At 32.9% G+C, this 14299-nt stretch overlaps 1 protein-coding gene across 2 annotated transcripts; it reads left to right on the plus strand.

Annotated features, from left to right (window-relative positions):
* Positions 1–2606: 2606 nt before the first annotated feature.
* On the plus strand, positions 2607–13651 carry LOC132544105 (arginine/serine-rich coiled-coil protein 2-like). 2 transcript variants are annotated; one of them, XM_060207674.1, is made up of 9 exons: positions 2614–2695; positions 3326–3392; positions 3741–3975; positions 4989–5053; positions 7880–8170; positions 8394–8901; positions 9746–9891; positions 10552–10686; positions 11622–13651. In XM_060207674.1, exons 3-9 carry the CDS (start codon positions 3792–3794, stop codon positions 11970–11972), a joined length of 1680 nt encoding a protein of 559 aa, XP_060063657.1. In that variant the 5' UTR covers positions 2614–2695; positions 3326–3392; positions 3741–3791; the 3' UTR covers positions 11973–13651. The 2 variants fall into 2 exon arrangements, with proteins under 2 accessions (XP_060063656.1, XP_060063657.1); XM_060207673.1 differs by lacking the exon at positions 3326–3392 and having other exon boundaries at positions 2607–2695.
* The last annotated feature ends 648 nt before the right edge of the window (positions 13652–14299 follow it).

Genomic DNA, 14299 nt, shown 5'->3' on the forward strand with positions numbered 1-14299 from the left:
TACTGATAAAAATTTAACTTTTCTGTGTACTGATATCAAACTGTAACTTTTCTGTGTACTGATATCAAAATGTAACTTTTCTGTGTACTGATATCAAAATGTAACTTTTCTTTGTACTATTATCAAAATGTAACTTTTCAGAGTACTGATGTCAAAATGTAACTTTTCTGTGTATTGATATATCAAAATGTAACTTTTCTGTGTATTGATATCAAAATATAACTTCTCTGTGTACTAAGATCAAAATGTAACTTTTCTGAGTACTGATATCAAAATGTAACTTTTCTGTGTACTATATCAAAATGTAACTTTTCTGTGTACTGATATCAAAATGTAAATTTTCTGTGTATTATTATCAAAATGTATCTTTTCTGTGTAATGATATCAAAATGTAACTTGATATCAAAATGTAACTTTCCTGAGTATTGATATCAAAATGTAACTTCTCTGTGTACTGATATCAAAATGTAAATTCTCTGTGAACAGATATAAAAATGTAACATTTCTGAGTACCATCATCAAAATGTAACTTTTCTGTGTATTGATATCAAAATGTAACTTTTCTGAGTATTGATATCAAAATGTAACTTTTTTGAATATTGATATCAAAATGTAACTTTTCTGAATATTGAATATCAAAATGTAACTTTTCTGTGTATTGATATCAAAATGTAACTTTTCTGTGTACTGATATCAAAATGTAACATTTCTGTGTATTGATATCAAAATGTAACTTTTCTGAGTATTGATATCAAAATGTAACTTTTCTGTGTACTGATATCAAAATTTAACTTTTCTGAGTACTGATATCAAAATGTAACTTTTCTGTGTACTGATATCAAAATGTAACTTTTCTGTGTACTGATGTAAAAATGTAACTTTTCTGTGTTCTGATATCAAACTGTAACTTTTCTGTGTACTGATATCAAAATGTAACATTTCAGTGTACTGATATCAAAATGTAACTTTTCTGTGTATTGATATCAAAATGTAACTTCTCTGTGTACTGATATCAAAATGTAACTTTTCTGTGTACATGATATCAAAATGTAACATTTCTGTGTACTGATATCAAAATGTAACTTTTCAATATTGATATCAAAATGTAACTTTTCTTAGTACTGATATCAAAATGTAACTTTTGTGAAAACTAATATAAAAATGTAACTTTTCTGTGTACTAATATCAAAATTTAACTTTTCTGTGTACTGATATAAAAATGTAACTTTTCTGTGTACTGATATCAAAATGTAACTATTCTGAGTACTGATATCAAAATGTAACTTTTCAGTGTACTGATATCAAAATGTAACTTTTTTAATTACTGATATCATAATGTAAGTTTTCTCAGTATTGATATCAAAATGTAACTTTTCTGAATATTGATGTCAAAATGTAACTTTTCTAATTATTGATTTAAAAATGCGACTTTTCAGAGTATTGATATCAAATTGTAACTTTTGTGAGTACTATTTTCAAAATGTAACTTTTCTGTGTACTGATATCAAAATGTAAATTTTCTGTGTATTATTATCAAAATGTAGCTTTTCTGTGTAATGATATCAAAATGTACTTTTCTGTGTATTGATATCAAAATGTAACTTTCCTGAGTATTGATATCAAAATGTAACTTCTCTGTGTACTGATATCAAAATGTAAATTCTCTGTGAACAGATATAAAAATGTAACATTTCTGAGTACCATCATCAAAATGTAACTTTTCTGTGTATTGATATCAAAATTTAACTTTTCTGTATACTGATATCAAAATGTAACTTTTCTTAGAACAGATATAAAAATGTAACATTTCTGAGTACCATCATCAAAATGTAACTTTTCTGAATATTGATATATCAAAATGTATCTATTCAGTGTATTGATATTAAAATGTAACTTTTCTGTTTATTGATATCAAAATATAACTTTTCTGAATATTGATATCAAAATGTAACTTTTCTGTGTATTGATATCAAATTGTAATTTTTCTGAGTACCAAAGCAAATCAAATGTATGACTGAAGATATGTTAGTATTGCGTGCGGTTTTCTATATACTTAAATACAAGTTTATAGTATTACCTAACGTTTAATTTATTTAAAGGAACTTGTTGAACCGCTTCAATGGCTTGCCATATTTATGAAATCGCATCTCAGTTTAGATTTCATTTCCCTAGTGTGAATTTTGAGACGCAATTAATCAAATTGTAAGCGACAAGGTGAAATTACGACAGCTGTTATTAATTACTAACTTTCAAGTCCATGATCAAACATTTAACATTTTCCTTTAATATTGGCAACAGTTTCCTCATACGACATATATTTCTGCACTCCGCATGGGGAGTACATATCTATGGTACATACTACCAGTGTGTTTTATCACCTCAGAAGTTTACAATCGAAACTTATATAGATATCACTGTATATGATATTAATATCACATCAACAAAAATGGTTCGTATTATTGATATATTGGTATTTGTATGTCAAAAGTCACTTTCGTAGTGTTCGTCAAGAATTCTGGTTCAGAAGAGACCTCAGAAAAAAATGCTTGTTTGACGTACGATTTGTGACGTACTATCATCCGGGCACTGCAAATCGTAGGACACACATTCCACTGGGGCTATGGAGTTTCTTGCAGATTACGGCGAAGATGCCGAAAATTCCAGTAATAGTCTCAATGAGAAGAAAGGAGAGTCAGTAAGTATCTTCAGAATTTCAATTTTCTTTGAACGTCTTTGCAAAGATATGTGGTCGTCGATTATATTTAGTGAAATATTGAAATCAAACAGAAAAGTTTCACAAAATGGCCGACTAAAATTTACCTTCCGCAGGCCGATGAATGACACATAAGATTGTAGATCGATAAGGTCGCTGAGCTTCTTGTTTCTAAATCCTGCCAAAATCAAATTCACTGATTTTCTTACAACGCCTGCGTTGTCATATTATTATAATGTCATGGGCATAGAGTATTAATAAATAAAACACAAAATACCCCCTTCTTTCACCCAAACCATTTCCCGAGTTAGCCTACAAACAAAGGCTCCGTCTGTACACTTGCTTGTTGTATTTGATGTAATTTCTTGACTAAAACATGCATGATGATATATATACATAGATATATGTGTAAAAGCTGCAGTTGTTATTAAACATTATTTACTGCGTGTATTTTCTATAAATCATTCATACTCAATCTTGAAGCATAAACTTTATATGTTGGTTATTCAGATTATATAAGACTATTTTATAGTTCTATGAAATTAAATTTAGTTCCATAAAATAAAAGGAACATTTGTAACTAGCTTTTACTTTCACATTTTAAACATGAAGTCAAACATGACTTGCGATCAAGACTCCTTGTTTGGCTGTGGCATCTTCCTGAAAAAGAAGTGGTGTCGTAAGTACATGAAGTCACTAGGTTGTTGGACGGTAAAACTCGCTCAGTTTATGATATATTCATTCATTTTTGTAGGCTTTGCTTTCATTGCACTGGATTATATGCAGATAATGCTTTAATGAATCAGGTTTTTAAAGAAAAAATATGATATATATTATTTACCATAATATTTCATAGCTGCAAGAGTATCAGTTCAACTATATTATTGTAAAAAAATGATTACAGAATTCAATCAGATCTCTAAAAATATTAATTAAATATGAAGTAAAATTACAAGTGCAGTTGATTAACTGCTGTCTCTAGTGTTGATAACTTAATGTTCAGCACGAAAGTAATGATGTGTTTCAGGGCAAACCAACTCCATCAAACCTGCAGGCAGAATGGGATTCCTTTGAGAAAATGATAGGAGGAGGAAAAAGTCCAGACACTGTCTCTGCCCTTGGAGCAACAGCTGTGGACCCAGCAAGTTTTCTCCAAAGTGGTATCATTGCATATCCTGGGCTCAACAAGTCTCGAACAATGAGCTTCACTGAGAGCAGTGGTGGGGATGAACCAAAATCAGCTGATTTCAAGCTACAACCAGGTTTGTGTTTGTTATAATGTCAATACAGTTACACTTGATTACTGCAGTTAATAAAAATTAGAATACAGACAGGGCTCTCACACCCCATTTTGGGACTGAGGCCCTTAGAATTAGGAAAAAATAATGGTGTTTTCCTTAGAATTGGGAAAACTTGGGGTCTAAATTAGGAAAAAAAGATAGTATTTGGCATTAGGAATGGGGCTGTATATCAGCCCCAAATCTGGCAGATCGACAGCCCTGACAGATTTAGGAAACAAAAATTTTCTGCCCACAGTACCCAATCTTTGCAACCAGACCTGTACAGCATTTCAAATGGTCCTAGCATTGCTGGCAGTGTAGGCTAGTATTACATTATTATTTTCAATTATATTTATTGAGTGATGATCCCTTGCTTTCATCGTGGAAACTGTTTGTATATGCTTTGAACATGACGGAAAAACATTTTAACCATAATTTCTTCTATAAATAATACACATTAAAGAAACTTGAAAACTTGATTATATGAACATTATCATTAATCAATGTTTGTTTTATATTCTTTTCCAATAACTGGAAATATTTTCCTGAACTGAAATTCCTCGATAATGGCTGTGAAGCATTTTATTGTCTGTTGAGTGAATAAAACATTGTGTTAAAGCTACCAAAGCTCTAGAGCAAGAATGTCTCCAACTTTTTGTGTTATGTAGCAGTTTAGAAAATGTACAAATAAGCAAAACAAAGAACTCCAACCCAAATTTGTTACCTTGGTACCTGTGGCAGTCCTGATGTAATGATCAATCTTTTCTTAACTAAGCCAACATATTAATCTGTCTTTTGCTCTTGCAAATATTCCAAACACCTGACCCCCTTAAGAAAAATCTTTCATCATATATAGCAATGCATTAATTATTGTTTGGATATTCTTGTGATGACGACAACATTTATTTTTTAGTCATCAATTATAACCTACAAAATAGTGTTTAAAAAATTCTTTTATTTAAAGTATGGTTATATGGTTTGCTCTCTCTTTTCAGATGCCCCAAACAAGATGGTATTCTCATTCGAAGAGGTCCAGGACAACAATGTGTTGCCTTCAGAGGTACAGTAAAATGATTAGAAATGTAGCCTTGGTCACGATAGGCTGCAACTACAATGAGGGTTGGGGCATCACTACAGGTTCAGATGTGACAAATAATACCTGAAAATGGCAGCTTGGTCAGCTGCTGAAAGTTCATATTCTGTGTGAGTCGGTATGATATTGCTCTCATTCAGACACATGTAATGATACATCAGTAGAAAACATTAACACAATAAGTCATTGATGAGCTTGGATGCTAGCAACTGTTTCTTGTTTCTTTGATCAAGCTGTCATTTTCAGGTTTAGGATTAAACAGAATGATCATGGCTCTCTTGATTTACCATGTGCTGAAAATCTTCCTTTGTGTCGTTTAAAAAGTTGCATTGTAATCTTGAAAGATCTGAGAAACGATATTACAAAGTTTCATACATTTTTGAGAAAAAAAAATGTAAGAATGTACTGTTGCTTTATGTAATATCAATGAAAGAAGAGAGGAATTATACGACATTCATAACCTGGAAGGTGGAAGATTTTACAGCACTTCATATTAAGTAGATGTAGTGATGTAAGGAAAGATTAAGGTTTAACTTATAGTTGTGGGTTAGATTTCTGTTGGATTAGAAGACTGAACATATTATTGAACAAACTTCAGTTACAAAAAGTTGATAAGCTGGGATAACTGCCCAAAAAAGAAGGCAGTTTTTTTTCTTCAATAATCTTACCTACTACTTGTGATATCAAATAGGTTTTCCTGTGAATCCTGCAAGTGGAGAAAAAATGGGCAACAACAACAGTGCTTGTTTTGTTGCCCTTCGTTGATGCTATCTGTGGGTAAGTAGAGGAGACGGTTACAGTAGGTACAAAGCAAATTGTCACAAATGCAAGTTGATTATCTTTGACCTGGTGCCAAAGGCACCTACTTGTGTACATGTCCTTTTATCTTAATGTTACTGTGTTACTGAGTGTAGACAATGACATTGTTAAGATGTTCTTGATATGAAGACATTTTATAATCAGTGTCTCTGATGCTAAACGATACTGCCAATATTTTGATTGTTGGCTCATGCTTTATTTTACAAACTGTATTTCTCAAAGAACAAAGTTAGTATACGCAGTCTTGGATGTTTCACAGATCTTTCATATAACTGATTTGTTAACCAATAATAAAATTTGTTGTCTGCTGCAAGGAATCACAAAACATTCTTCACTGTAGTTATCTGATTGGCAAATGTTATATCAAAAATCCAGATTCACAGAGTTACTCTATTTTGCTATGTAAAGAAGTTGAAGTGGTTTGCTTATTTGCACTGGAAATGGATGTATCAAGGAGGGCATTGTTTTTACCTTTTGGTAATAAATATAGAATGTAAGAGTAAATTAGTGGAAATAATTATATTAGAATCTAGTGATTTTCTTACTTGAAATTTACAGCAGCTTTTATGTGTCCACACATATATATACATAAAGAGTGATGTTTACTTGAATCAAATTGGAGATGTTCTTGATTTTATTTTGTCATATGAGACAAGTATACAGCTGCCAGGTTTTGTAATGATATTGCCTCAAAATGTTCCAAGAAGTTGTGTATTTACTTTCCTTTGGGAACATATACAGAGATAGCTGATACTGTTTTATACTTTTCTATTTTTGAAAATCTCATGCCTCTATCAAGTTATGAATGATCTGAGAAATAAAGAACAGGAAGAGACTACATATGTCGGACATGAATGAATTATGATACGTGTATGTAAATAAGTTAAAAAAAAAAGGTTACTGAGAATTCTGAACCATGACCACATTCATGAAAATTACACTCCTTAAAAAAAACCCTGTTTTTTGTGGATCCATTGTTCTGTTGGTTCTTAGTCTTTTGTATGTCACTGTGGCCATTGTCAGCTCCCTTCTTGTCATCCTTTGATAGATTTTGAGTTTTCCTGTCTAGAAACATTTCTATTGTTCTTGTAAATATTACCATTTTATGTTAATTGTATTTGTTAATTTTTTCATTACATTTTCAATAGCAGATCGACCTCTCCTCCTTTTGTTATTTCACTTCATTTTCCCCCCAAGGTGTTTTCACGGATGTAACACAAATCTAGTGTTTGTAAAACTTATTTTCTGTGATGTTTTGCTCTCTTCATGATAGCAAATTATTTCTGTTTCCTTTTCTTTGTTTGAACATTTCTTTTAAATATCACAAGTGAGTTTATTCAGACTATCTTTATTTTAGTCGCTAACTAAACAGTTGTCCACTGTGGATAGTAAAGCATGTTGAGCAATGTTCTGTTTAAAGTCATTGCCAGACAACAATACACTTTTAGATAATGATATCACAACCTGATCTTTACATTAACTGGATAAGTCTGTTCTGCTTGCAGTTCTTTATCATGGCTTATTTTTAGTGAAACAACCTTTTAGAGTTTAAGGACTCGAAAACAAATGACTTCTCATTCTGTCTCTGATTAAATGAAATTCTCAAATCCATGGTTAATATCCTTTAACAAATTCTGGAGTGCTGGGATGGAGTTTTATGAAAAAAGCCTTTAAATATATGCAGAATAGTTCAGCACAATGTAGTAAATTTTTCTCACAAACAACATTAAAGTCAATGGTGAGCTCATCACGTGATCATGGATTTATATTGTGCAAGAAAGGCTGGATTAGCTTTAAAAGCAGTTGAGATTTAATGATTTAGTATGGGGGTATGTTATTTTTCAGCGGATTATGTTTTTGCCATTATGAGAATTAATCTTGATTTAATTAAGCTACTGTTATGTATTCCTCATAAAGGTAATTAATTTATGAGTTATAACTAATTATACAGATTTTGAAATTTTTTTTCTACAGGTGGCAAGAGCTTCGAGATCCAGATCTAGGTCATCATCAGCATCTTCAAGGTCATCAAGCAGAAGTTCACGGTCGTCATCTGCTTCTTCAGTGGAAAGAAAGAAAAGGGAAAAGAAGGTTGCGCAAACAGCAACATCGAGATCATCAACTAGTCCTAAGAGAGTTTCAAAGTCAAAGTCAAGGTCACCCACCTTGGGGAGGAAGAGAAAATCGCATTCAAGGTCTAGGTCTCGGTCAAGATCAAGATCTAAAGGAAGGAAATCCAGATCCCACCATTCTCCTGGAAGAAGGGTTCGATGCATTTATTATCTGTGTATTACATATCATGCAGACACTTTGACAAACTATGCTTTTGTTTCAATTCTGATTTTATATGTTGGTAATTGAAGAATGCATTATGGTTAATTACAAACATAAGTAAAGAAAATACCTTTTTCTTTTTAAATGTGTATTGTTTTCAAGTTGATATTAGAATAAAATGCTTATATAGAATGTCAACTTTCAAATCTTTCAGGATCGAAGCTCATCTAGAAGCAGAAGGCATAGACATGGTCGATCAAGGTCACGTGATCGTCACAGACGACATCGCAGACATGGTTCTAAAGATCGAAGGAGCCACAGTAGGGACAGAAATCGCAGAAGAAAAAGGAGGAGGAGCCACAGTAGAGACAGAAAGAAGAGAAGCAGTCACCACCGTAGGCGTAGTCACAGTCGGTCCAGAGGCAAGAGAAGGAGAAGCAAAGGGCGTAAATCTCGCAGTCGTAGTCGTAGCAGAGACCGACACAATCGCAGCCGAAGTAGAGACAGACATCGTAGTCGAAGTGGAAGTAGGGATAGGCATAAGCGCAGTCGAAGTCACAGCAGAGAAAGGACTGGAAGGCCGGTAGAGCTTGCTTCAACTATCAGTAGTAGTAGTGGTAGTGGGTATGGTTACAAAGAGAAACCAATGACTTTCAAAGAGCAAATGAGACAACAACTTCTCAAAGCCAGCAAAATATTGAAAAATGGAGAATCCACCGAAGGTATGTATCTTTTTGATTTCATGAATAATGGTTATCAGGAGCTTGGACATTCATTTATAGGCGATTTTGTAGTTTATTTCTGCTTTGAGTGTCTGTTCTTTTAACTTAATTTTTTTTTATTGAAACTGGAGGAGTGGGGAGGGAGAGAAAATGAGAGAAATGTCCCTGGAGATATATCCCTTGGTGTGAAAATTGATCTTACAAAGTGGCTAGATTATATGGGCGTGGCTGAAATCATTTAACACCTAAGTATGGGGGAGGATAGGTATATACAAATGTAGAATTACTTATGTCTCTCTGTCCTATTTTAAATCAGTGTGATAAAATAGATCTGCAGAATTTTTCAACAGATATAGTTGTTTGCAGAACCTCTCATTAGATCGGGTTGATACCTACCCCATGAAGTATCACTACTTTTATGCTCAAAATTTGATCTGATTCTGGTTCTTATAGATATGTTTTAGTTTTATGAAATAGGTTTTGTCATATTCTATATTCAAACCAATCGATTTTGTCATATTCTATATTCAAACCAATCTAGTTGAAGTAGTATTAAACTTGTCACTGTTGAATATTGAACCAAAATGAGCTTTAGCTATTCATCAGCTTGTTTGGAAAGTGAGCCAAATGAAAATTGTATATGAATTTTAAAATGTTCCCTTTATAGATAGTTATTTACTTGTCACTTCTATTACTTCATAGTGATGTGGGGATTGAAATGAGTAAAAAGAATACTTGGACAGTGGGGTTGTGTTAATGGACTTCTATAAACTTACTACACTTAATTAGATGGGCGTTACTGCTGACTTGATCTTTAGTAAAATATCAACTTTTCTGCTTTCAGCCAGTACCTTGGAAAAGCCAAATAATATGGCCATGAGTCAGTCCAACATTCTGAAGGCGATGGCTGCATCTGTCAATTCTGCTACAGCCTCTGGTGTAACTCCACAGATGGCTTTGCTGCAAACTATGGCTGCTATGCACCAAAAGGTAAAGCTGCTTGGTCATGTTTTAATAATTGAAATGTTGATAGAAGTATTGATATGGTTATGGTATGGACATCATCGTCTGAACTTATGCAATGCATTGTACTTTTTCTTTGAGAGATGGCAGATAATGTTTTCTGTCATTGTTTTCAAGTCAGAAATGTCCTTTTAAGTATGAATTGTCTTTATTAATGGCAAACTAGAAGAGTTTTGGGAGATATGTATAGACATCTGTAGGTCATGTCCAACCTCCAGCTCAATAGTTTCATTGTCAACATTATCATCATCCTGTGTTTTGTCATTTAGAAAGTCAGTCACCAAATCTCTTTCCCAATCACCCGAGAAAGTCTCCTCAGTTTCTAATCCATCCTTGATATCACATACAACATTTATATTTGCAACATTTACGAGTAAGAGGTGATTTTGCAAACTATTAAATTAATTAATTAAAGAGGAAAAATAACAGAACCATACTGGAAAGGTGAGAATGAATAGGTATCTGGATTATACAGGGGCCGGTATGAACAGCTTATACTGAACAGAGAATTACACAGCTGATTTATGATGGCCTTATGTTCCAACATCAGGAATATTTCAATAAAGTACTGTGATTTTTTTTTCATTTGTTAAATTACATTTTGATCACTCCCAATCTTTGTTTTAGGCTCAAGAATTAACTGGAGTTACTGTTCCTAAGTATTATAATCCTGCTGCAGTGAATCCATTGAAGTATGCAGAACAGGTCCAGAAAAGGAAACTTCTCTGGTCAAAAAACAAGGACTCGAAAGATTCTAAAGATGTAAGTACACTTTTTACTCTTTTCACAGTAAGGTAAGCCTTCCTTTGAAAAGGTGAAGAAAAAGGGATTTTATTGAATAAGTGATTGGTTTTAGACTTGCTTTCGAATGTTATTTTTGATCATTTCTTCTTGTGTCAATGGGATATTTCTTGAAACTTTTTGTGTAGGTTCACAATTGCCCCTAATTCTGGAAGGATGTCTTCATAACCTAATGCATAGGTTTCGCAAAGTCCTCTGTTATGCCCATTCGATTTTGTGTCTGCTCCAGAAAACAAAATGACTGATTAGAGACCTTCTTGGATTTTGATAGTTGAAGTTTGTTGTCAATATTTCTTGTAAGATCTTTTTTAGGTTTCATATATAGGATTCTTTTATTATTAAATGGTTAAGAGGAAAAGGGTATAAAGAAGGGAAGAGTAGAGAAATCTTTGGGATCTCTTGTTAGTTATGACGTCAAGAAATGGTTACTTTCAGTATAAGTTTCTTGAATGGAAACTCAATTACTACTAGTTAGCATTTCATTAATGAAAAAACAACTGTAACAATAAGGGTGCAGTGTTAGCTCAGTCATTAGAAAATGGCTTTACAGAATCTCGGGTGTAGATCCAAATGTATGGTTCAAGGCTCCCTTCCCTTGGCAGTTTTCATTCTAAGGAAGCTGCGAGACAGACGAGACTGCTATTGCAGTTTTGACTTTGGGCAAGACACTTTACCATGGAGGACATGTGATAACCTCCTGTATGTTGTTCATTTGTTAACGTGTATCCTTGTACCTAGCTTTAGCATGACCCTGGCTGTTCACAGGGAAATATACCCAACAAAAAGATAAACAATGCAATAATTGAAGTTTGAAGATCCTTATTACTTAAAAGAAAATTGAAGTTGCATTAATATTGTTTACGGAATGTTTAAACTGTGAGTTTTCTAAATTACAGGAGACAACAACATTAACAACAACAGCTGGAACAACAACAGCTGGAACAACAACAGCTGCAGAAACAATGGCCGCAGCATCACACAAGGGTAATGAATGGCAGAAAACATCCTTCGCATCAGATCAAGATGGTAAAATGGCAGCAAAATTCCGAAAGTTAATGGGAATGAAGGAAGGAGAAAGTGATGAAGGCACATCAGCCGAGTTATCTGAAGAACAACAGAGGAAACAACAAGAACTTTTCTCCAGACTAGACAAAGAATATGAATTTGCCCGTATGACAACACATACTCATAGAGGTGTTGGTCTTGGTTTTGCTTCACAGCTTAATCCAAATCCTGGTGGCCCCTAGTAACTACATTTTAGATGTAATTGAATGATAGTGAATGTTTTCTGTACATGATGGTGATGTGTGTGTGTGTGTGTTAAGTGTATCAGTGTGAATGCATTCTTTAAATGTTCCTGCATTAATGAAAGTTATTTATGTGAATAAGAATAAATGATTGAGAGCAAGTATGGGCAGGATATTTTGATCATTCACATCCTTGGTCACATGTTGTTTTGTCACTTCTGAGGAGTGTTTCATTTCACAGATGCAAACAAAAAAAAAAACGTTTTGTAGACATTGATTTTTATGTGCTTTACAACTAATTTTTTAACCTTTATTGAATATCATAATTATACTGTCAAGTCACATGTAAAAAAAAAAAAATGAACTACCTGTATATAACTTTCAAGTATTCGTGTCATGGATGTGTTTCACCAAGAATTTAATCTGGTTCCTGTTATGATTGAATTGTAATGAATCATTTTGTTGATTACTGTTCATCACTTTGTTTTCATGTTATTGTATTCATGGTCAAAGCACACTGCAGGTTTCCTAAACTGGTATTAGAATGATCTGTGTGTAATCAGTTTCAGTAATGGTGGAAGTGATTTTATGAGCTGGAGGTGTCCATAGTATAATGTATGAATTCATGCCTTGCTTACCCAGCTGACTTGTATGATTTTCTTCATTGAATACTTGTTTGTGTATAGAGTTCAAGATGTAAATTTCAGTAAGGTCTATTCCAGTAAATCATCTACTTCATACCAGGCCTACAAAAAGAATAATTCTAGCAAATTATCAGTTAAATTGTATTGGATGTATCCCTTAACAAAACCTGGAATCCAGGGTTGGGATAGGTATTTACTGGAATAGCCTGGTAATTATTTTCTTTGTACACAGAATTTTTGAGGTGTTTCTAATAGGTTCTTTTTTATTATGGGGAAAAAAGAGAACTAATTGACTGAGATAATTCAATTTCCCATCATGAAAGTAGTGAAGTATTCAAAAATTAAAATTGATATATTATCGGCAAATATATCAGAAAAATATTTCTAAAATCTTAAATCTTAAATCAAGACTTTTTAACTCAAAAGATGAAACCCATCTTAAGCATCGATTTATTGTCACAGTGCAGATTATCAAGATACATTTATTTGCTTTTGTTTTGCTGAAAAGGGACATTTTTCTGTGTGCCTCATTTTTTCATTTTTTGTTTAATATAAAGAGATTTGCTGCATATAAAGAATGGAATTTTAGACCAGGTGCAGTTAGGATTCTTGAACAGTCATGATTCATGATGACAATGTTGGTTTGCATCTATAAGATTTGCTAGGATTGCTTCCAATTTCATTTTGCATTTAAATAGGAAAACAAAATACCTATGGCATGGTATCTATCTGTTGATTCTGTTAATGAAATTTTATTGATTCTTTGGACATCATCAATTGATTTCATTGTCTTGTATACAAATATAACTGTTATTTCTAACAAATTTTCTCTAATGAATTAAGTGATCATTTTCCAAATAATACTTTACATAAACCTTGTGATTGTTGATTCTCCTTGAATTGTGATCAAAGCTTGACATTGTGTCTTGAATGTTCCAAGAATATTCTTTTACAGGATGACATAATTTGTGTCTTACAAGAGACAGTGTGAATATATGCAATCAGAAATAAACTACCAAGGTGATAGTAAATAAATTTTGGAATTTCTTTTTTTATGCTTCATATCGAAAGGTCATAATTCCCATAACTGTTGCACTGTAAGAGGCAGTAGGGCTTTCATATTCGGCATGTGATAAGACCTTTCAGGTTGTCAAGATTTTTGACCTTGTGACCTTGACCATGACCTTGGACTTAAATTTGAACAATTTTAACATTTGCCATAACAATAGCATCATAAGAGGTATGGCTTTCATATTTGGCATGGATGTCCCAAATTTTTGACTGTGACCTGTGTCCTACATTTGAATGTAAAAAAAAAACTAGAAAATGTCTGTAATCATTACCATAATGAAGACATAAGTGTTTCACAAAGGGTGCATTCACTTTCAATGTCCCACTTCAGGGGCATAGTGTTTCATGCACTCATCTTGTCTGAAGTATTAAAAGCATTGAATGGTGATGAAAATATGTAGGTAAAGATGTAGTAATGATTTAATCAAGCCAGCATTGGTAAAACTACGAAGACATTTTTTTGGTGAAAACGTTAAAATATTTACTACTGTACATATGTTTTTGAGGAGAGAACACTATGTGGTGTAACAACATATGCCAAACCCATGCCAAAGAAATTCATGATGTAAGGAAATGGTAATAAAATTCAAAACTTTAAGAAGGAAGATAAGT

This window comes from Ylistrum balloti, unplaced genomic scaffold (genome assembly GCF_031769215.1).
Source record: "Ylistrum balloti isolate Yb309-2 unplaced genomic scaffold, AGI_CSIRO_Ybal_v1 Utg369782, whole genome shotgun sequence".
Classification (NCBI taxonomy): domain Eukaryota; kingdom Metazoa; phylum Mollusca; class Bivalvia; order Pectinida; family Pectinidae; genus Ylistrum; species Ylistrum balloti.

Excerpts from the sequence above, each read along its gene's own strand:
- LOC132544105 (XM_060207673.1), top strand. The coding sequence starts at position 2,621 with ATGGAGTTTCTTGCAGATTACGGCGAAGATGCCGAAAATTCCAGTAAT. Across the intron at positions 2,696-3,740 it reads ATGAGAAGAAAGGAGAGTCA|GGCAAACCAACTCCATCAAA; the intron begins GTAAGTATCTTC and ends GATGTGTTTCAG. Across the intron at positions 9,892-10,551 it reads TGGCTGCTATGCACCAAAAG|GCTCAAGAATTAACTGGAGT; the intron begins GTAAAGCTGCTT and ends TCTTTGTTTTAG.